At 39.2% G+C, this 25,000-nt stretch overlaps 1 protein-coding gene across 1 annotated transcript in view; it reads right to left on the minus strand.

Annotated features, from left to right (window-relative positions):
- LOC135093218 (protein PRRC2A-like) overlaps positions 1-24,804 on the minus strand; it is a 66,717-nt gene extending 41,913 nt beyond the window's left edge. The window contains exons 1-2 of the mRNA XM_063992204.1: positions 24,039-24,804; positions 5,251-5,492 (exon numbers count right to left, since the gene is read on the minus strand). Coding sequence (XP_063848274.1) covers positions 5,251-5,492; positions 24,039-24,344 — 548 coding nt within the window. The 5' untranslated portion in view covers positions 24,345-24,804. The remainder of the gene's footprint in view (positions 1-5,250; positions 5,493-24,038) is intronic.
- Between the last annotated feature and the right edge of the window lie 196 nt (positions 24,805-25,000).

Raw genomic sequence — 25,000 nt, forward strand, 5'->3', positions numbered from 1 at the left:
GAGGAGGAAGTGGAGGAGAAGGAGGAAGTACAAGATACGAGCAAGAATAATAATTAAGACAACATACAAACACACACACAGGGGAGAGAGAGAGAGAGAGAGAGAGAGAGAGAGAGAGAGAGAGAGAGAGAGAGAGAGAGAGAGAGAGAGAGAGAGAGAGAGAGAGAGAGAGAGAGAGAGATACAAAATACAAAACAAAAATAACAAGGAAAACAGAATAAACAAATCATGGTGGTAATAACAAGGGAAACTTAGATAAAAAAAAAATGGGAGAAACTATAATAATCACTAACCTAAGGGAATATAGTAATGGGAGGACGATAAGTGGATTAGGTGGATGGGAGTGATAGGTGGAAGAAGACAGGTGGATGGGTAACTATTTAACTTTACTTATTTATCATCATATTTCCTTACATTTCTCAATTTTCAAAGTATAAAATTGAGTAACCATTATTTCTTCCTATTTCTCTTCTTTCTCTGCATTCTTGGCCAATCTCATCGACACCATATTAATAAGCAAAGAAAAGCTGGAAATTAGAAAATGGGAAAAGGGAAGGTACAGGGAAATGGGGAATTGAGATAGGAAGATATCGGGGTATTTCGTGAGGACAGTATGTGAGAGGAGAGGAGGTGGGGGAGGACGAGAGGGAGAAGAGAGGAGGAGAAGGAAGAAGAAGAAGAGGAGGACCAGTGATGTAACAGTACAGGAATATCCAATAAACAGAAGGAAGAGAAAGATGATAGAAGGAAAAAGGAGATGGGAAGAGAGAAGTGAGCATGGATGGGAAAGGAAGAGGGTAGTAGTGATGGGGTGATGGGGGTGATGGGGTGATAGTGATGGGCAGAGGCAGTGATGTTTGATAAATTGATGTATATTGATGAGTTTGTATATACGTACTTATATTTTTAGTGTATTATTTGTGTATTTGTGTGTATTTGTATTGAAAGACCTGTTATTATCATTATTATTATTATTATTATTATTATTATTATTATTATCATTATTATTATCATTATTATTCTGTTCCTTCTCCTTGCTGGTACCATTATCATCATCATCACTATAGTCATGATCAAAGCTTGAACTCATATCCTTCACCATCATAATCCTCACTATCACTTATCTTTCTCATTATCATCACTACAATCCAACACCTTTATTCTCTTCATAGGTTTTATCATCATCATCACTACAGTCATCAAAACTTAATTCTTATATCCTTCACCATCATAATCATCACCATCACTTATCTTTCTTGCTATCATTATCACTATTATTCAAAACCTTCATTCTCTTATCCATCATCATCACTATATAGTCATCATCACAAACTTAATATTCTTCCATCCTTCTTTTCACCATCACTTACTCCCTCATTATCACAAGAACCCAACACCATTCTCTTCACTTATCATCACCATCATCACAGACATCACCATTACTTCATTATCATCACCAATATAACCTTCCACATTCATTCTCTCACTTATCACCATCACCATCATTATTACTATCATCGTCACAATTAGTATCATCTTGTTCTTTCATCTTACTCCTTCTCTCTCATTCTGTCTGTGTCCATGGGGAATTTTACTGCTGATAAGAATGCTGCCACAATTACTGCTTAGATTATTTCTGCTACTACTTATAAAAATACTACTACTACTACTACTACTACTACTACTAAAAATTTACGTCCTTTCATCTATACTAAAAAAAATAACTAAAACGAAATAGAGATTAAATCAATTGAAAACCTTTAAAAACTATAACATTTTTTACCATGAATGTCTATCTTTAACACCAAACACTATATCTACTACTATCACTACAACAACTTTACAATCTTTTATCCCTAACAATAGAAAATAAATAAATAAATAAATGAAACCTAATAAACTAATAAAGAATAAAACTCCCAAAAAGCAGCAAATTTTTACCATGTCTACCCACCAGAGTCTGTATTTACAACAAAACACTATCAGGAATGTTCAACTGTGTCATAAATCTCTTTTCAAAACAGTGAATTACATATTAAATTCTTCCAGCCAAGAGTCGATGCATTTGAAACAGTACAGGTGGTGGCTTTGTGCTGGCGTGGTGGTGGTGGTGGTGGTGGTGCACAGGGCTGCTTGTGCTGGTGTCTGGTTATCACTGGCTTGCTAAGAGAGCTGTTTAAATCTATTCACTTTATGGAGACTGATTCATCTTTATATCTTTTTCAATATGCCAGATGTACATGATGATTAAAGGTAAGTCTTGAGGCCTAAATGAGCAGCTATGAGCATAAGGACATAAGAAAATAAGGGAAGTTGCAAGAAGCCATTATGCCAATATGTGGCAGTGCCTGGATGAGACATGCTTACCTATTTCCACCTATCATTCCCATCCATAAATCTGTCTAATCTTTTAAAACCCTAATGACTCAGCTATTGTAGCAGTTAGTGGCTGCTGACTCACCACCACCACCACCATCTGCCAGTCAAGTTTGTAAACAAAAACAGGAAGACAGAAAAACACCTGATGTTGCTCCTGATATCCACTCAACCCTATCAGTCCTGAGGAGTTCATTTGTTGTAATGGCTATGGATCACTGCAAGACAAGAGCAGAGCGTTATAGAGGCAAACTGACGTGTTCTGCTGTGAGGAACTGTTCATACCAATGCACTCTCAGTTGTACCATTCAAACTTATTTCAAACCATTTAATTTTCCTTTTTTTCTGGAAGAGTGGCACTGGCCAAGGAAAACAAAAGGTGAGAGAGAGAGAGAGAGAGAGAGAGAGAGAGAGAGAGAGAGAGAGAGAGAGAGAGAGAGAGAGAGAGAGAGAGAGAGAGAGAGAGAGAGAGAGAGAGAGAGAGAGAGAGAGAGAGAGAGAGAGAGAGAGAGAGAAAGGCTCAAAAGAATGGCAGTTCCTGAAGAGAAGTCAAGAATGATCATTGACAACTGGAGTGTGTGTCTGATGATCACCACTAGTGCAGCCCAGGACAGTGATGCCAGATGCCTCCACTGTGCTGAATGGAATCAACTGTCATAGGCTGGAAGAAGAGGAGGAAGAGGAGCACCCACAGGAACACACTCTGGCCACCTTCCCATACCCTAATTGCTGTCCCTGTTGCAGTGATGGCTGGCTCTACCCATCACCTGCAGTGTGTGTGGGGTGCAATGTGTATCACTGTGCAAGACGTACTGTCTCAGCACCCAGCAGTGAAGGCACCCCTCATAGCAGTGACTGAACCACTATGTTGGAATGTTTACTTTGTTTCACTCAATAAGTTAGAATTAGTTAATGATTTTACTTTCATTACCTCTCTAGTAAAAACAATAGTAGTCTTTCAGATATCTATCATTCTTGAATTGAATAAATTTTGGCATAAGGAAGGTGTGCTGTCTTAAGCCTTTTGATGCAATAAGCAACAATTCACAACACTAAAATCAATGTGTGGACTCTTTATAAGCATCTACAAGAAAGGAGGGGATAAAAGAGAACAGATTTTGCACTTCCTACCCAGTGCAATGTTTAGAGTGGCTGTAGGAAGCAGAAGTAATAACTCACAGTGGCTAAGGATTACAGAAAGTTGTGGCAAACAGTAGTGAAAGGAGTGAACACTCTGGATGGAAGCTTGTGCACCTGTAGTACAGCTGTTGCTGCTATTAAATCTTCCTCATTAATTATGTAGCTATAAAAATGTGTACAATTACTATTGTTCTTACTACTGATGCTGATGTTTATATTTTGTTGCTAGTGCTGATGCTGCTACTACTACTACTACTACTACTACTACTACTACTACTACTACTACTGATCCAATTAGTAAAATAATATTGAGTTTACTTCTTATATTCTTACAACAACAACAACAACAACAACAACAACAACAACTACTACTACTCCTACTACTACTACTACTACTACTACCACCACACCATTACTAGGCTGAGTTGAATAAAGAGAACGCTTGACATTTCAAATCTGGATGTTTACTCTCTCTCTCTCTCTCTCTCTCTCTCTCTCTCTCTCTCTCTTGTTGGCATGATAAGAATAAAAAAAAGCCTAGCAACAGGATGGACAAGAAATGAAACAAATGCACACACACACACACACACACACACACACACACACACACACATTCAATGAGGTGAGGTTGAGAGAGGAAAATCTGGCAAGGTATGAATGGTGTGTGTGTGTGTGTGTGTGTGTGTGTGTGTGTGTGTGTGTGTGTGTGTGTGTGTGTGTGTGTGTGTGTGTGTGTGTGTGTGTGTGTGTGTGTGTGTGTGCAAGAATTAAGTGTCTGTCAGCACCTGCACCTAAACTTAACTATGCACTTTACAAACAGGAAGGTGTGAGTAAGTTTACATGTCTTGGCTCAACCCTACCTGTGTAAACTTAGAGAGAGAGAGAGAGAGAGAGAGAGAGAGAGAGAGAGAGAGAGAGAGAGAGAGAGAGAGAGAGAGAGAGAGAGAGAGAGAGAGAGAGAGAGAGAGAGAGAGAGAGAGAGAGAGAGAGAGAATATCAGATGAAGAAAAAATATATGTACTTGTAAAAATAAATGCACAATGAACACATGCACAAACAAAAACAGAAATAAACACATACAAAAAAATAAATAAAATAAAATAAATAAATAAATAAATAAATAAATAAATAAATAAAAAAGTAAAAAATTAAGAACCATAGAAAACAGAACAATCTAGATATAGAAGTGGTACAGGCAAAAAAACTGAAAAATAAACAGAATAAATAATAATAATAATGATAAATAATAAATAAATATGCCAAGCTGGAAAAAAAAATAAACAAATAAAACAAATAAATAAAAAAAATTCTATCTATCTGTATACCAGGCCAGCAGTCCCACATAGGAGGCCCAGGCGAACACACACACACACACACACACACACACACACACACACACACACACACACACACACACACACACACACACACACACTCCTAGCTCTGTCAGCCCAAGGTGGAAAGGGACAGTTTGAAGGACCTCCTTACTACATGAGGGGAAAAACACTGGAAAAATGTACCATTAAGTGAATCAAATATAAGAAAAACCCTAAGTAAACACAACTTAAGTAAATAGAACACAGTGAATAAATAAACAGCTAGGAAGACAGAAAAAGCATATCTATATAAACAGTAAGGTAAATTAAGTATAAACGAGCAAAACTTAGTAAACAAAACAAGGCAAATCTAATTACAAACAGCCAAACAAACAAACAAGACAAGGTAAACACTCACTTCTCCCCGAAGCACTTTTTCCAGAAGTCTGCCGCATCGCCCTTGGTGATGCGGAACTGGTCCCCGGCGAAGGAGCCCTGAGGGAAGGTGGCCTTGAGCTCCGACAGCATGTGGGAGAACACCAGGGAGAGCTTGGTCAGGTTGCGGCGGTAGTGGGAGCTCTCGTCAAACATGAGCTCCTTACCCTCCTTGAAGAGCCGCGACGCCTGCTTGCACTTCCTCATCATGTTCTCTACAAAAACCTGGTGGAGGAAGACACAGTGAATAGTACAGGGATCCCTCAGCGCTCTCTTATCCCTACCAGGCAAAGTTATATGCAACATTCACATAAAGAATTAGAATGAAGCTTTTTTTTTAGTCAGTTTCTTCTCTCTCCCTCCCTCTCCCTCTCTTTTAACCCTTTCACTACCTTTCACTTGTCATTAAGGCTCAGAACACTGTAAAAATAAGATCACTTGTTTGGATACAGAAGAGATATTAGGAGGTTAGTTTTATATTTCTTAGGCTACAGAACTATTTAAGAGACTGATAGAGAAAGTAAATGCCTCAAACGTTGATGGAGATTATGAGAAAAGATGCCCAATAAAAGAAGTAGTATAATAAATGGACTCTTGCAGTAATACCAGTCTTAAGTTACTACCATTACTGCCTCAAGCGCTGAGATAAACCCATATTGTCCCTAGAGTTATGGCAAGGCACTACTGGGGTTCTCTGAGGAAGGCACACACAAACTATTGCAAGACTCAAAACTCAAAACTCAATTCCTCATAACACAGAATAATTTACAGTGAATCCTTTTTGTTGCTGCTCCTAGTGACTTCAGAGTACTAAGTGTAAAAATAAATATATAAATAAATTATAAAATAAAAATAAAATAAAACGTATGTAATTTTAAAAAAAGCTAAAATTTTTGTCCACCCATCATGCTGAGTGACCTTAACCCTTTCACTGCTATAGTCATCTTTTGTTGACATTCACATCACTGTAATAAATTGTTTGCATGAATATAAAGCAAGAAAAATATGGTTATTTTAATCAGTGCTAACGTACAGAACTACAAATTTAAGAAATTGTAGCAAAAAAATATTAAAAAAATAAAATAAATAAATAAAAGAAAAGAAAAGAAAAGAAAAGAAAATAAATAAAAATTGCTTTACTAGTTCCAGATGATTGTGGGAAAGACTAACAGTGAAGGGGTAACAAGAAAGGGCACCTGTTAGCAGCAGTGCTACCAGGCTTGCTTCCCCTCAGCTGGCACATCACTGAGGTGGAGTGGGCAACACAGTACAGTGAAGGTATGCATGGTTATCAACACTCCTGCTGGTGCTTACTTATTTACCAAATCCCCTTTAGAAGTTACCTATATATTACAGATTTTTTTTTTTTTTTTTTGGGTCAAATTTATAAGTTTTTATACAAATTTAGGAGAGCTGCAATTAATCTGTTTTTATTTGTTTATTTTTCTTTTCTTTTTTTATATCTTGTGACCATCCAAGCCTCCTTTACATTATTATTATCATTATTTCTGTTTTTTATATGATCAGTATACACACTAGTACATTCTCTCTCTCTCTCTCTCTCTCTCTCTCTCTCTCTCTCTCTCTCTCTCTCTCTCTCTCTCTCTCTCTCTCTCTCTCTCCCCACAGTCCATATTACATTTCCATCCATCATAAAAGATATAACACTAATAATTTTCTCACCTCTTGACTACATCATGAGATCACAACTGAGAAACATACACTATCCTAACTACATTCACATTTCAATTTTTCCCAGGCCAACATTCATATTCCCAGTGCTCCACCCAAATGTTTACACCCCCTCCTCCACCATTCCACCCACACATGCACTCCCTGTCATCCACCACCTTGTTATGTTCAGGCATACATCCAAGATTATCCTTCCCTCCCTCCCTCTCTTCCTGTCTCCCTCCCTGCAGCCACTCATCCCTCTCATCCCTATTCTGCTCCCTTTCCCTTCCCACTTCCTCTCTCTCTCTCTCTCTCTCTCTCTCTCTCTCTCTCTCTCTCTCTCTCTCTCTCTCTCTCTCTCTCTCTCTCTCTCTCTCTCTCTTTCTAGTACCTACGGTTTCTTCCAATCTCCTCTCTTCTTTCTTTTCTACCTTTTATTCTTTCATATGTTCTTCCTTTTTCATTTCTCTCGTTGTGTAATTATTTCTCTGTTCTTCATGTCTCTACTTTCATTAATATCACATTCTCTCTCTCTCTCTCTCTCTCTCTCTCTCTTCTATCTTTCTCTTCTAACTTTCTCTGTTCTCTCTCTCATTTCTTCCATTCTGTACACTTATTTTTTTTTCCTCTTCTTGTCTTCCTTTCCACCAATCTCTATCTCTTAATCATCGCACTCCCATATCCCCATTTCCTACCAGAAGGATAAACACTAACCATTTCCACTATTCCTACATTTTCTTTCACTTTCCCTCTCTCTCTCTCTCTCAATCACTGTAGCTTCATCTTCCTATTCCTTACCTAAAGAAAAATACTTCACATCATGCCTGCCAACTAAACTACATTCCCTACAACATTACAACATGAGATGGAGCAATAATTAAACATTTCAATTAATTTATAACCAATACATACATAACAGAATACAAATACAATAATTTCAGTTTTCATTAGGTGGCTAGCCTTTCTGAAACCCCAGGGAGTCTTTCAACCCTTTCACTGGTATTAGACAGATCTTTCCTTAATTACCAATAACTCTTAAACGTCTTTACTAGTTCAACAGCCACCTCCAATCTTCAAACAAGGTAGAAATCAAAATATCTATTCTTTCTCATCCCTAACTTTCATGTATATGCTTATAAAGATTTTCTGCTTTACTTCTGGTGCTGTTAACTGTCTCGTATCGCAGTGAAAGGGTTAAGGCAAGAGAATGACAAAGACAACAATAACACGTCTAGGCAAAGCAAGACACAGGCTGAGATGATGACGATTAGCTGATGGTGAGTCACGGCAGGTACAAGATGTTACTCGTGTGTCACCACTCCCTGCTGCCTCGGGAAACTGGTATTGACTCATTGAGGTTTAGATGATATTTGAGAGATGGTGGTGGTGGTGGTGGGGGTGGTGGTGGTGGTGGTGGTAAGAGAAGGAAGAGGATAAGAAAAGATTTTTTTTATCAATTTATTATGATCAGAGTGACAAACCTAATATAGTAATTATTTTTATATAGAAGAAGAAGAAGAAGAAGAAGAAGAAGAAGAAGAAGAAGAAGAAGAAGAAGAAGAAGAAGAAGAAGAAGAAGAAGAAGAAAAAAAGGAGAAGGAAGAGGAGGAGGATGATGAGGAGGAAAAACAGAAGAAGAAATGAGAAAGAAAAAATAGGAAAAATAGAAAAAAGAAAAAGAAGAGAAAAAAGAAGAAAGAGGGGAAGAGAAAGAAGCAGTATAAACAACCAGAAAATCAACACTTTCCACACTCCTATCAGGCTGCTGGATAGGGAGACAGAGACACTCAGACACACAGACACACAAGACATAGCAGAGTCCCACACCAGGCACTGAAAACCACCCCTGCCTCACCACACCTCTGTCACCTGCCTGGCTGAGAGTTGTGCCTGCTCAGATACAATGCTTTCCACTGACGACGCAGCAGTTAGCATCCCACAGCAGCAGGATGTGAACAGGATGTGGTGTGTGCTGTGGGGTGTGGTGCGGAGTGGATGAACAGTGTGGTGTGCTGTGAGATGTATGGTATGGTGTGGTGTGGTGTGATGTGGTGTGAATAAGAAGTAAACTTTCCACATAACCCTGATTCAGTTTGTTTTTTTGGGGGGAATTTAGTTTAAAATCCAAGCAAAAAAAAAATAAAATAAAATAAATAAATAAATAAATAGATAAATAAATAAATAAATAAATAAATAAAATAAAATTGATATCCCCATGATGTGTATTGTGTGGTGTATGCGATAGTAAGTGGTGTGTGTGGTGTGGCGTGCGTGGTGTGCAAAGGTCACCCTCCTACCCACAGATTAGATGAAAGGAGGTCTGGGTGTTGCTCTTCATGTTGGCAAGGTCCCCTCCCCTGCCCCCCTCCACAGTTGTCCATGTTATAGTGGTGTGTTTGTAAATTATTGATGTTATTGTCTCCATGGCCTCCCTACATTAATACTTTGATATAGTTATTTGTAGTAATCTTTAAAAATCACAGTTAATTCCTTCATATTATTTATTTTTTTTATATCTTAAAAAAATAAAATAAAAGCCTTTAGTACCTAGATATGATTACATTTATATTCACATCTTTTAAAATTAATATTAATACCTTGATATTAATTTTTCTTTTCTATTAATATCTAAAAAAAAAATTAGCAACACCTTGATATTTTTACTTATTTGTATTACCCACAACTTCTCTAAATGATCAACACCTTCGTACCATTATTCCCTGTACTAATATCTTTCAGCATTACCATTAACATTTTGATTATTTTTTGTACCATCTTTAACTGTCTCCATTAATACCTTCACATTATTATTTCTTGTATCAATATCTCAAAAATATTAAAAAAATCACCTCAGGATGAAGGTTATTGAGACCAGTCAATATAACTTAAACACCAACATGGGACCTGGTGACAATGGAATTATTATGAGTGGCCTGCCAAGGTGGGAATGAGGAGGTGGGCGGGGCTTGTGGTGGTGATGGTGGTGGTGGTGGAGGTGGTGATGGTGGTGGTCTCCTGTTTCCTATCTTAATGTTTTGATATCATCTTAATGTTTTAATATCAACTCATTTTGTCATGTTTTAATCTTATCATTTTGTCTTTTGTCATATTGGTTTGTCTTGTCACTGTCCTATCATTCACTGTAATCCTGTAGTGGTAGTTGTAGTAGTAGTAGTAGTAGTAGTAGTAGTAGTGGTGGTGGTGGTGGTGGTGGTGCTCTCCTGAGTTATTTTGGTGTGTAATGTGTTATCAAGATAACTGTCAGGAAGTCACAGCTGTTTATGGTAAACTGTAGGAGAGAGAGAGAGAGAGAGAGAGAGAGAGAGAGAGAGAGAGAGAGAGAGAGAGAGAGAGAGAGAGAGAGAGAGAGAGAGAGAGAGAGAGAGAGAGAGAGAGAGAGAGAGAGAGAGAGAGAGAGAGAGAGAGAGAGAGAGCTGTCAAACTGAGAGATAAATATCTGAAATTATGCCATGACCATGTAAAGATAATGACAGGAGTGTGACAACATGTACCACAGTGTGTGTGTGTGTGTGTGTGTGTGTGTGTGTGTGTGTGTGTGTGTGTGTGTGTGTGTGTGTGTGTGTGTGTGTGTGTGTGTGTGTGTGTGTGTGTGTGGCCAAGATTTCCTCCTCTCACCCTCCCTCCCCTCCCCTCCTCTCATCAGCCTTCCCCAGACACCTCTTCTTCCCTTAAGGTTCTCTATACAAGTGGACATCATTTCAAACAGGTTAATCACAGCTTTTGAAGTTGATACATTCTTTAAATAACATTTAAATAAAAATTGTAATTTAGGATCAAATATAGATTTTTTTTTTTTTTTTTATTTCATGCATTTCCTATACTTTCTTAGCTTGACATTCAATTTCTATGTTCAGTGATCAGGAAGGACAAAAATTATCCCATTCATAGAGTAAAATATTAATAAACAACATTCATACACTGCAATTCACCTATACTCAAAAATTTCTTTTACTTTTTGTGTACCTATGACAAACCTTTCCTTCCCTACTATTCAACATTTATTTCCTAGAGTCATTAACCTCATAAATAACCTGTTTGATCTCCACAGCATTCCCTCACATTCCTGACGCCCACACCACCAGCCCTCAGGCACTGTGACATGAGACAGTATCTATTTCCACCTTCCTTGCTGTTCACTCTAACCTTCCTCTCCACTGTTCATAATTCATCTACAGTATCATCAATAACTTGCTTTACTCCCACACCATTCCATTATATCCCTGACACCAGCATCACCAGACCTCAGGCACTGTCACATGGGAGGTATCTATTTCCACCTTCCCTGCCATTCACTTTATTCTTGCCTCACTCACCCACAGTGTATCATGCCACTGTCTGACCTCAGCTGTTGTGTCACCATTCACCAGGTGTCTATTCATAGCCAATCAATTCTTTCTCCCTGCCATTCACTGTCTATTTGCATCTTATTTCATCACAGCACAGTTCATTTCACCTGTCACAGTGCCTTCAGTTATCTATCAGTTAACCAGTTAACTTCTTTTTTTTTTTTCTACCTTAAGTTATCAAGTTATCTATTTACAGAGGTCCATTTTTTTTTTTTTTTAGTACCTTAAGTTATCTACAGTGACTAATTATTATTATTTTTTGGGGGTACCTTTAGTGGCCAATCCTTTTAATTTTTTTCTTTTTCTTTTCTTTTTTCTTTAGGTACCTCAAGTTATCCACCTATCTACAATCAACCAATCAACTTTAGTATTTTCTTATTATTATTTTTTTCCCACCATACCAATCAACTTTATTTAACTAGTTTTTTTCAGTCAACCAATCAACTTTAGCTTTTATTTTACTATCATTTTTTTCCACCTCCACACCAATCAACTTTATTTAGCTAGTTTTTTCTATTATTTCCCCTCCTCCTCAACACCCTCCTATCCAAGGCACATTTCATTTACCCCTGCATAAAACCAAGCACTGTGAAGGACAAGAGTGTGAGTCAAGCTTGAGAGATAAACAAACCTTATCAATAAACAACAACTTAGGGAATAAAGAAGATACTAACAGGAAAAGACCACAATCTTGGCTACAGCTAGATGCTTGTAAGGATGAAGGATTTAAATTACGGAAAATCTTTTAGAATGTTGAAAAAAAAAAAAAAAACTGATGAATGCATTAGTGTTTAGACTTGAGGGAAAGAAGTGCGAGTCATTGGTTTATAAATAACACAAGAATTATATATAACACAAGAATTATATAAGTATAATTAATCAGTCTAAATGTTTTTTTCTACTATGCTCTAATTGTTGGTAAAAGATGATCATAGCAGTAAAAGGGTTAATTCATCACTAATATGCTCATCATACTTTATTTATCTCCTATGTTTCATTCTATTGTTTTCGGTTTTCTCTTTTAATATCGTTTTTTTCATGTTTTTTTTTATTTTATGAGCCTAAATTTTCTTGTTTTGTTGCTTTTATAATTTTCTCCACTTAGACTCATGTTTGTTTTTTCTTCTTCCTCTTTCTTTTAATGTGATGTGTCTATATTTTCTTTTTTTTATTATTATTATTTTTTCCACCTTGGATTCACACTTGTTTCTCTTCTTCCTCTTTCTTTACAATGTTACAGGCCTATATTTTCTTCTTTTACTTTTCCACTTTATAGATTCACATTTGTTTATCTTTCTCTTTCCTTTAATGTTGATAAGTCTATACTGCACCATTTATCTATTTATTTTATTTATTTATTTTTATTTATTTATTTATTTACCTATTTATTTACTTATTTTATTTATTTATTTTATTTATTTATTTTCTTTTGAGGACTGAATGGTTGGCCTGAAGGCTTATAAGATGTTACTACTATCTTAAGCTGCATTCCCACAAAATTTGATATTTCAGTTAAATTTGTACAGTCCTGTCTCTGTCTACACTCTTATCCAGTTCAAGACACATGGATATTTTGGTCTTGTATATCCTCTCAACTCACAGTCTACTACAAATATCAGCACATTTTTTTTGGGGGGAAGACTTAACATCTTTATTCCATTAACGTACAGCACTGTTAATTCTGTCACTATATCTTGCTTTTCTTTTGTCCTTTGAGTCTTTTCTGCACATGTATTTTGTTTGATCTCTTTATCTACCACAACCTTATTACTAATCTTTCATTAAAACCCTCCTACATAAAAAAAATACTAACTTTCCTTTAAAAACAACCAAAAGACATATTTATACTATTTCTCTTCTAAAAAAATAAAATAAAAACAAAAATGTATTAACTTTCCTTTAAAAATAATATCATCACATTTTGCTAATACATTTATTTCCTTTCTTTTTATACACCGACCATCCTGTCTGTCCCTTCACGCCAACCTCATGGATACAACAAAGACTTCTACTCCACGTCACACACTCATCATCTTGTTCATGGAGGACGGCAGCTGCTCCCTCGTCAGTGAAAATCTATGCACCTGAGAGCGCCAAGATGCTATCACTAAGCCAGCACGCAACGCCAAGGCCTGTGTGTGTGTGTGTGTGTGTGTGTGTGTGTGTGTGTGTGTGTGTGTGTGTGTGTGTGTGTGTGTGTGTGTGTGTGTGTGTGTGGGTGTTGTTACTTAATTGTTCTTACCTTATTGTGTTTTTACAGGACTGAGTCAAACCTGTATGTCTTGTCTTTAAAGTGAATTTGTCATATTTATCTTTAAAGCTATGAATACTCTTTACACACACACCACCTTCATCAGTCACTGTAATAATAATAATAATAATAATAATAATAATAATAATAATAATAATAATAATAATAATAATAATAATAATAATGCAGTTTATCAATGAGGCAGTAGTTACTGTGAAAATGTACATAAGATTGAGGAGCTTAACACAAAGAATAAATATGTGTGTGTGTATGTGTGTGTGTGTGTGTGTTTATTTACCTAGTTGTATTTACCTAGTTGTGGTTTATGGAAGGGAAGTAATCTCACAGTATCCCATCTCTATATCTATCCAGTTTTGTCTGTGTGTGTGTGTGTCTGTGTGTGTGTATGTGTGTGTGTGTGTGTGTGTGTGTGTGTGTGTGTGTGTGTGTGTGTGTGTGTGTGGGGTTGTGTGATTACCTAGTTGTGTCATGCAGGAAAGGAGCTACGTTCATACTGTCCCGCCTCTGTCTCTATTATCAGCTAGCTTGGCCTTGAAATTATGAATAGTTTTTGCTTGCACCACATCCTTGTTGAGGCAGTTCCCTGTATCAACTACTCTGTGTGGAAAACTATTCTTTTGATATCCCTTCTACGAATTTCTTTTTTCAGCTTCCTTTCTGTGTCCCTCTAGTGTCGCTTGTATCCCACATCACAATTTTGTTGCTGTCTATCTTTTCCAGTTCTTCCATTAGTCTAATATTGCAATTAAGTCTCCTCTCTCCCTTCTTTGTTCCAGTCAGAAGGTTTAGCTGTGAGTGTGTGTGTGTGTGTGTGGGAGGCACCTGGGAACAAGTGGTCAGTCATGGTGCTGCCTGGTGCTCCACCCTATTTGATGGCCCACACCACAAGCACACTAAACACACCACGATATTATTATCATGGATAGGTTTACTGTGTGTATGTATGTGTGTGTGTGTGTGTGTGTGTGTGTGTGTGTGTGTGTGTGTGTGTGTGTGTTAGGATACAATGTCAGCGTTTCCTACCCACTGCTTCCTCTCTCATGGAAATAAAGGGAATTCCCAGCTTCTCTCTCTCTCTCTCTCTCTCTCTCTCTCTCTCTCTCTCTCTCTCTCTCTCTCTCTCTCTCTCTCTCTCTCTCTCTCAAAAAAACAAGCCAATTCTGAGCTTTACTCCTCTTTTTATTTTCCATCATACAAACAGAAGCATTCTCATCTTACCTATTCTTTTTTATATACTCAACAACAGAAAAAGAGCTGTATGTTAATAAACTCATACCATTCCATGTAATCAAAGAATAGAAAAAGAACTGTGTTAATACAGAAAAAAAAAAGAGCTCATGTTAATCTATATCTCTTCCACACAAGCACATAGCGGCATTCCAAACATATGCCTTCTCTTCAATAACAGTCTATAGTGATCTTCCTCACTAAACATTAGCAATATTTACATAGCCATATACGCATACTCCTCTTCCAGACACACAGCAGATCACCACCACACTTATTCATTATCTGTCTTGCCAATAGAAGCACTAACACCATATTTCCCTTATCTCCACCACAAGTCAAAAAGTTACGGTGCTAATGATGTGGCAATATATCAAAAGTAAATATTTATAAGTAGTCCATTGATCTGTGCATTTATACATGACAGAATTCTTACATGGTTACAGCACTGTACTTGCCATGTTCAGACTTACAGATAGTACAAGGGGACAAGCTCCAGTGCAGGTGGGAGGACAAAGAGCTAAGGTATGTGAGAAGCAACAGGAGAATGAGAGGATTAGAGTAAACAATGTAAAGGCAGGAATAAGCAGAGACCCTTCTGTTCTGTGCAGCAGTTCCCAAACAGCAGTCCACAGCAAGAGGGATTTGATATGTACAGGCAAGATAGACCAGGCTTTCAATGCCATTAAAAGAAGAAATTAACTTACAGCCCATGTAGTTTGATCACAATTTCTCTCTCTTTCCTACGCCATACATGTCATGGTTACATGTGAGTGTGTGGAAATGTTTGTGTGTTTCCACTCCACTCAAGTTTCCACTCAAGGAGATATTTACATTTTCCCTGATTTTTCTCCATCTGCTGAGAATTTTCCACACAACAAGAAAAAACTGAGTGCAATGTGACTCTGGTGACCTGAAGACAGTCACCAGGGCACCACCACCTGTGCTGATGCAGCGGTGAGGAGTCACGTCCGGCAGGGAGGCACAAGACCTTGTACAATGTGCTGATGTACTCAGGTGTGCATGCACTTCATCTTTTTTTTTTTCTTTCCCATGAAGGAAGTCAACCAAGAGCACAAAAAAGGGTTAATGCTATTTGCAGAAGTAACTGAAAGACAACTGCCATCCACTAAGTTACTGTATGGCCAACTACAATTCTGGAAGTGGCTGATGTCTCTTATGTCAGTAAAAGAAGGCAAAGAGTACCTCACAGAAGTATCCATAAATAAATGTCATGTTTAAAACTTTCCCCTGTAAGAAACTGTGACAACATTGTCATCCATTAGAAAATAAACAACTTTAGGTTTGGTGCACAAAATCTTTCTTGCATGAAACTAACTGCAAACATGTTCAATTGCATCACCCTGCCCAACACAAATCAGTGTGGATGAGGTGAGGACCTGTCAGGCTGTGCTACAGTTCAGTCAGTCAGGACATGCAAGCTTTATAAAAATAAATCTAGGTACAGTATTGTGGCCGGTCAGAGAACCCACATCTCCTTTATCATTGTCAACAAAAAAAATATAACTTTATGCAACAAATTTCATGAGAATGGCTTACAAGCTGCATGGGGCCTTAAAGTACGCACACCATTAATGACGAGCAGTGGCAAGCAGTGAGGCTTCAGGATGGCTCTGCGCCCTGGCAGCTGTCAGGCATTCATCAGCTGACACTTCCTGACATGCTCAGAATGAGGGCAACGGCCTGGCTAACACTCTAACCTTGAGCCACTGAACTCAACACACACAACTCAAAATGCCTACAATAAATATGTACTACACTAATACTATTGTACTACTATTAATAATGATATTTTTACTTCCATTTTCCTATCTAGGCATCTGGTGATTTATACTTTTCATCATCTTTTATTTGCCTCTGGTCTGCATGACACACACACACACACACACACACACACACACACACACACACACACCAAGCAGGGTGGCAGGATTCCGAGTGTTGTGCTCCTGCAGACTCAGCAAGGTCACAACTCAGCTTACATCCAGGTTTGGGATCATGTACATTTTTTTTTTACCATGAGTTAAAGTGTACAATGAATACAAGTGTAAGTAAAAGTACACAGTTTACAAGTACCTACAAGTATATTTAACTGATGTGGTGAATGACAAGTGGCAACCCTAAAGGATGTCCAGTAATCAGCCCACCTCCCCTTGAGCGACCTCACCTGACCTCATCCCCAGGCCACTGTGCCTCACCCACCACCAGCACACCCCTGTCCTCCCTCCCACACTCACACTGTCCACCACACACCATGCTGAAGGGTTGCATCTTCTGCATCAACTCAGATGTGCTCAAAAGTACTACAAAAAAATGTCAGATACTTAAATTCCAGTATAAGTAGAAGTACCAACCAAATGTAAGTCCTAGTACAAACATGGACATAAAAGTGTGTGTTTAAGTTTGAGAACAGGCAGATGATGATAATGAGAATGCAGACACATTCCCGCTTTGAGAGAGAGAGAGAGAGAGAGAGAGAGAGAGAGAGAGAGAGAGAGAGAGAGAGAGAGAGAGAGAGAGAGAGAGAGAGAGAGAGAGAGAGAGAGAGAGAGAGAGAGAGACCTATATTTTTCAAAACTCTCAACATTTTACTTATTAAACCATTTACGAGTACATTAAAAGAAGAAACGCTTATAATGGGTGTGACTGAGGAAGGCACAGAGGGCCAGCCACAGTGGAAAAGGCTGATCTGTTACAGCAACCCTGAACAAGACCCTGAGGAAGACTAGTGATATAAAGATGGAGAGCCTTAGATGTAGTGAAATATTTGTGGGTATGAGTGGATGACTGTGTATAGTGACATGTCAACCATCCCTCTTCACTGTTAATGATGGCCTGGTATACAGATAGATAGGCGAGATAGATAGTTCAATATACAGCTTCCTATGTCCAAGAAATGCAATGAGTGTAAGGAAATGCAAATGTGTCTGACTGAACTGATATGTATGTAATGAGTCTGGTGGTTTGAGAGAGTGAGTGTTGAATGATGGAGAGAGAGAGAGAGAGAGAGAGAGAGAGAGAGAGAGAGAGAGAGAGAGAGAGAGAGAGAGAGAGAGAGAGAGAGAGAGAGAGAGAGAGAGAGAGAGAGAGAGAGAGAGAGAGAGAGCTCTGACACAACACACACACACACACACACACACACACACACACACACACACACACACACACACACACACACACATGGACACACACACATGGACACAGACACAGTTTTGCATTTCCATCACTAAGGCTTCTACCACATTCAAGCCTCATCAATACGCAGCGCATACATGAAGGACAAATTGTGACAGTGAGATGCCAACAGTAAAATACACCACCAAGACAGATAAAGGAAGGAAGCAAGCATTGAAAGGAGAGACAGGACAAGTGAGACTGAGGGAGAGAATGCACCAAATAAATATAGCAACAGGCAGAGTACTGGAGGGAGAGAGAAGAAAAGTAAAACTAAAAGAGAAACGAGAAGCAGGACAGAAGGAGAAAAATGTAAAAATGGAACCAATAACAAAGAAGTAATGCAAGGAGGGAGATGACAAACCACCAGTACATGCAGAAGTAAGTATTGGAGGGATTGTGACGACAGATGAGGCCACGACTACCAATAAGGGGAAGCAGAGCAGGGAAGGACAGAGACTATTCTTGGCAGTGACCAGCCCTCGAGAGAATGAATGAACCAGTGGCCATATTCAGCAATCCAGTGTAAGGTGTGCCTGAATGAAAAGCAAGAGGCTGACACATGGACTAAGAAAAGGAGTGAAGCAGGGAGGGTAAAGCAGGGAGCAATAGGTGAGGTAGATAGATCAATGTACAGCCTCCTTATGTCCAAGAGATGCAAGGAGTGTATGGAAATGCAAATGTATCAGACTGAATTGATATGTATGTAATGAAATTGTCGGGTAATGTGAGTGTGTGGGTTGACAGGTGGAGTGTTAGAGAGAGAGAGTTTTTGTGTCCTATACACCTGAGAAAACTGCCAGGAAGAGACATCAGGTATAAGTAAGTTGGAAGAGTAAGGCAGTAACTGTACCAGAAAGCCCGAATCCATGTATGTATTGATTTCTATCACTAAAATGCTGCACTGATATAATGGTACAACTATATACCATTATTATTATTATCATTTATTTATCTACAGTTTTATCTTATTTTATTATTTATTTATTTTAGATTTTTTACTTATTTACCTATTTATTTATTCAATTTTACTATTTTGTTTTGGGCGGATGATAGAATTGTACTAAAACACCCAGACAAATCACCAATATTAAAATTCCCTAAACACACACACACACACACACACACACACAATTACTCCCTATAGAACTCCGAACTCCCTTACATAACTCCATTCTCCACCACAGAACAAGACCACTAAGACAGGAGGCCCATTATGTCATTAATTTTCTACAGGGATACAGAAACCAATACCCAACACTAGCAGCATCAATTCTATACAAGGGCCTGAGATGGATATTGAGAACATAAGAAAATAAGGGAAGCTGCAAGAAACCACTAGTATCTCATCCACACCATGATAATTCTCTCTACTTGGTAAAATTCATGGAGACTTGAAAGATGCCAACACTGGAAAACTGAGGGTATATAGTTGATGATGAAGGGAACAGGGAAGATAAGAAAAAAAAAGAAAAAAAAGAAAAAGAAAAAAAAGACAGGATAAAGTAGCAGATATGTAAAAAAAATGTTACATAGAAAAGTAATAGGCTGGGATCAGGTGAAGGGTAAAGGAAAGGATGAACAAGCAGATACATAAAAAAAAAATATCACAATCAAAAAATTTATCAGGTCAATTTTTTTTCCCCTTTACGATAACAGATAAACTCACCTTTAACCCTTTTTTTTCAACTGTAATAATCCTTCCCTTCCTTTTAACTAGTCTTTATATTCTCTCTTATAACATCTATTGTATGCAAAAAGAAGACTGGCCAGATTTATGGATAGGAAGATAAGGAAGGATAAGAATAGGATAGGATAGGAAGATGGCTTCATGCCCCCTAGTTTGGGAACCACTGCTACAGAATGTGTGTGGAGGAAGACATGAGTGGGACGAAGATTACAGAAGGAATTGTCTATGGATGGAAAAAAGATGAGCTATGTAATCCTGGGAATGGAAGATGATGATGATGATGATGATGATGATGATGATGATGGTGATGATGATGATGGTGGTGATGGTGATGTATATGCATATTTAACCCAAACCTGCAATAGACAACCCCATGAACTACCTGTCACTGTCCACGATAATGATAATGATGATGATGATATAACGGCATGTTTACTATTACCTATAACAAATAACCCAACTCTGTAACATACAACCCCATAAACCCACATCACTGCTCACCTTAACCCTTTCACTGCAATACAAAACCCCACCAGAAGTAAGGAATTAAAAAGAACTGATTTTGTACTTTCTACCCAGTTTAAAGATTGAAGGTGGCTGTAGAAGTAAAGACGTCTCAGTGATTAGTAATGTAGGAAAGGTGTACCTAATTACAGTCAATTGAACAATCCTGTGTTACACCACCAGGCACTCTGTCACTGTCCTTATCTCACCTCCACCTCAACCACTCCACTTTCCACTCTCAATCATATGCCTCTCTGTCCTCATATAATGAACTACTCCACCATCCACCCTCAAAGTACTGCATATGTCTCCATCTTTCAGTAATATTTTCTAACCACACTCTTACGTCACCATTTATGATTTCACTGCAGGATATAAAGTCTCTCCTCGCCTTTTTAAGCTTGCCTCTGTTGGTTGCATGTCTTTTCACCTCTATGTATGTTTATTCCAATTATCTAATTTTGGGTGGGGATGATCAGCAGGCCTTCAATTCTCTTAATCTTTCTTTTCTTTTCTTTATTTTTTTTTTGTCCTTGGTTTGCCTCCCTTGTGCGTTAGAAAAAAAATTTAGCAGAGGTTCTTTTCCTGAGTCTGTTTCTGTCCTTGATCAGCCTTCCTTGTGCATTCAAAGAAAAAGGAAAAGAAATATTCAAGCCACCCCAGCAAAATCTCTCATTCCATCAATTAGTTCGCAATCTATTCCACCCTTTTCCAACACACTTAACCTGCCACTCCACCATAAACTGTTCACCTATTACATGTTCACCGTCTGACATGTGCTGCCTATGTCCACTTTTTTCAATGCATATTTTTTTCAATGCCACTCATCAGCAGAATTAGAGGTTCACTGTGCCATAAGCCAAGTGTAGCCAGATAAGAGAACTGCCCTTGTCCTCCTACAGTGCCTTCCTCACACCCTCAAACACTCTTGTCCTCCTCCAGTGCCTCCCTCACACCCTCACACACCTTAGTCCTCCTCCAGTGCCTCCCTCACACCCTCACACACCCTTGTCCTCCTCCAGTGCCTCCCTCACACCTTCACACACCTTAGTCCTCCTCCAGTGTCTCCCTCACAGCCTCACAATTCCCTTTTCCTCCTCCAGTGCCTCCCTCACACCCTCACACACCCTTGTCCTCCTCCAGTGCCTCCCTCACACCCTCACACATCTTAGTCCTCCTCCAGTGCCTCCCTCACACCCTCACACACCTTAGTCCTCCTCCAGTGCCTCCCTCACACCCTCAAACACTCTTGTCCTCCTCCAGTGCCTCCCTCACAGCCTCACATACTCTTGTCCTCCTCCAGTGCCTCCCTCACAGCCTCACACAGGCACAACAACAACACTCTTTGGATATGTAGAGTATGTAAGACTAACCCTTTCACTGTTATATGGCACATTTCAATAAATTTATCCCTTTTTTTTTTTTTATTATTATCATTATTCTGGCATTTCTACGGGACCTGGCATTATGTGGGCCTTTTTTTTCCCTTTTTATTCAAAATTTTTGTTGTCCTTGGTCAGTGACTCTCTTACATAATAAAAAAATTCTTTCCTTAATTACTAACCACTCTGAGACTATCTTTTTTTTGTTCTTGAGCCACCTCCAAACATTGCACTGGCTAGAAATTGCAAAATCTACTCTTTTTATCCTATTCTTCCTTGTACATACTTATAAAAATTCCATACATAACTGCTTAGTGCTGTGAAGTGTTGCATGTCATAGTGAAGGGGCCAAACACTGAAGATGGCAGTTTCTCTCATATCACACATTTGTCAATAAGAAAAAGGGTGCATTCTGCTGAGCCACTTGAAAAAAAGGTGGTCTATGAAGAGCAGGGACTTGGTGTAAATATGCAGTAGGAAGCTTTAGGAGAATTACAGCAAGTATATTGAGCTACAGCCGTGCACATTGTAATTAATCACTGTGTATCTTAAAATTGTGCATTTCTACTAACTGATGCTATATTTATACTGCCATTTCACATATCATCTACTTTCCAGCATCAGGGCACTCCTGCGTGACAATATTCGCAGCTTGACATTTAGATATCCATAATGACACAAATCCCTTGTGATAGAAAGACACATGAGTAAAAAAAAAAGAAAAAAAGAAAAAGAAAAAGAAAGAAAGAAAGAAAGAAAGAAAGAAACAAGACTTTAGGGAAAATTATATAAAAAAAAAAAGCATTCATATCCCACCCCATCTGTACTAGTACCCATGAATCAGCAAGTGTCTGCGTTGTGTGTGAGAAACATCTGTAGCTATTTGCATTATAGCAGACCAGACAGATTTATACTTGTGGTGCAGCTGTGGAAGTAATAAGGTAATGACAGCTGTGCAGTACTGAATGATGCAGATACACATGGTTGTGGTCTTATTCATGGACAATCTTCTTATGAAATCATTCATGTGGGGAAAAAAAGTGTCTGAATAAACTGAAGTACATGAGAGAGAGAGAGAGAGAGAGAGAGAGAGAGAGAGAGAGAGAGAGAGAGAGAGAGAGAGAGAGAGAGAGAGAGAGAGAGAGAGAGATTCTAATCAAATATATGCAAGTTTCCTCTTATCACCCCTTTACCAAACCCAGTACACACATCCCATACCCTTGGCATATCCTAACCTCCTCCCTTGCAGACTCTGAGCCTCTCCTGCACCTCAACCAAACTCTCCCTCCTCCTTTCTTCTTTCCCTCCCTACATACCCTCAAGTTTCCCCATAATCAAGTCCCTACACTGACTACCTCCCTCCCAAGAAGACCCTTACAGACCCCACACACTATGCCAAGTCACCAGCAGAGGGACCTTTTAATCAGCAGTATGTGGCAGACTGATACATCACTTCAGCAGATCAACAGGTAGAATACATTGTTAGATGGCACAATCCAATTACAAGTCACAGATACATAAGCTATATTCTCCTTAGAGGTCCTATGTATATTGAGACCTTCCTTTAGATACCAGTTTTGTTATTTTGGATCCTGTGGCTATATAATAAATGGGTTCCTTTACTTAATGACCCAATCAGATCATGAATAAGGTACAGTGCACATTACACTTTCACTAATGGTCATGTGTACAGTGAGACCTTCCTTTAGGTAGCAAAGGTTAGTTATTTAGGATTCTGTGGCTATATAATAAATGAGGTACTTTGACAAAAAAAAAATTCAGTAGTTAATGATCCTAGCTAACCACAAGGAACAGGTACAACACATTACTCTCTCCTTAATGGTTATATGTGCATTAAGCCCTCCCTTTCTATCATAAACAGCACAATCCTACAACTACAGTAAAATACAATGCCTTTGAAACACTGCTATGTAAGGTAATGCTTTGGGAGCTGGGATGGGATGATAGGTCTTATGATGGTAGAATCTAAAAGGGAAGTAATTCTTATTTATATTGGGGTTTTTTAATATGGTAAATCCCATTCATGAGGCTACATTTGTGGGAATCCCTGCGTGTTTAGAGAGGAAGTGAGGAGGTTAGGGGATGGAATGCTGAGGTTTTATGAATGGTGGATGTATATGGGGAATAAATGGTATAGAAGCTCTCCCCTCCCCACCCCCCCACCCACTCTTTCTCTACATACACACACACACACACACACAATAATTACCATACAAGCATATACAGCCACCTGACTCTCACTCTCTCATACTCTCTCTATCTCTTTTTCTCCCTCTCTCCTCATGCTCCTATTCCTCCCTCAGCCTCACGCCTCCCTTTCCCTCCCATGCCTCCTTCCCTCCCATCCTCTCCCACATCCAAACCAAAACAAACGCTCCCTCTCCCTCCCTCACCCTGCCTTCCCCTGCTTGCCTCTCATTCCCTGCCGGGGCTCCCTACCTTAAAGTACTCGTTACTGTTGAGAGCGGCAAGGTTGTTCTCGTATTTGTTGTAGATGAGCCTCAGATGCTGGTAAGTGTCTGGCAAAATGTCCAGGATAAAAGGAGGCGAGTTTTTCAGATTCATTTTGGATTGCTGACACTGCTTAACCACTTTGTCCATTAGCTTCCACGTCTTCTCTAAAGTTCGTCTCTCTATCACGAGTTTGGGTGGAGCCATAGCTTCTGTAAAGGCACCGTGCAACCGTGAGATAAAGGAGGTAATGTTCTTGGGCTGCCCGTTGCGCGTCTTGCCACTAGTAGCCATCTTGATAGCACTGGCCAGGCGTGCCAACCCGGCCGCCTCGCCCCCGCACACCTCTTATGAATGAATGAAGGCACACCACTTGCTAACTCAACGCGAATTGGGCGCATCTAGCTTGCCGCCGCGGTGAATTGCAGCCGTGGTGCTGGTGAGGGTGTGCTAACGTGTGCCCGCCACCTGCTGGTGCCTCACACTGTCTGTCTCGCCACAGGATCCCTCCCATCCTGTGAAAGGAGATAACTTTATCACACGCGATATGAACCGGATTTATTCCCGCCTCGCGATCTTTTCTTGCCTCCCTTCAGTTAGGAGTGTATCGGAGAGCGTGTCGTTTTTCAGTTTGGATTGCGGCGTTGTGTTATGAATGAAGTGCAGAGGGTTGGCGGCCCTCACCGAATGTTTTGGGTCGAGCAGCGAGGCGAGCACGACGGGCGCGCCACCCTCGCCCTTACCGTGCTGAGGCACAAGGCCCACCACCACCTGACCCCGACTCACTCCCCCGAGGCCTTATAACATCTTTTTTTTTTTTCTTTTTCTCCTTACGTCTTTTTTTTCCGCGAGTGTTTCTTAGGGTGGATGTTCAGGAGGCATTATTGATGACAGATTACCGCGGTACCTAAACTTAACCACCGCCACCTCGGGTTAATGGCCTCTACGCG

The sequence above is a fragment of the Scylla paramamosain genome, chromosome 42 (genome assembly GCF_035594125.1).
Source record: "Scylla paramamosain isolate STU-SP2022 chromosome 42, ASM3559412v1, whole genome shotgun sequence".
Classification (NCBI taxonomy): domain Eukaryota; kingdom Metazoa; phylum Arthropoda; class Malacostraca; order Decapoda; family Portunidae; genus Scylla; species Scylla paramamosain.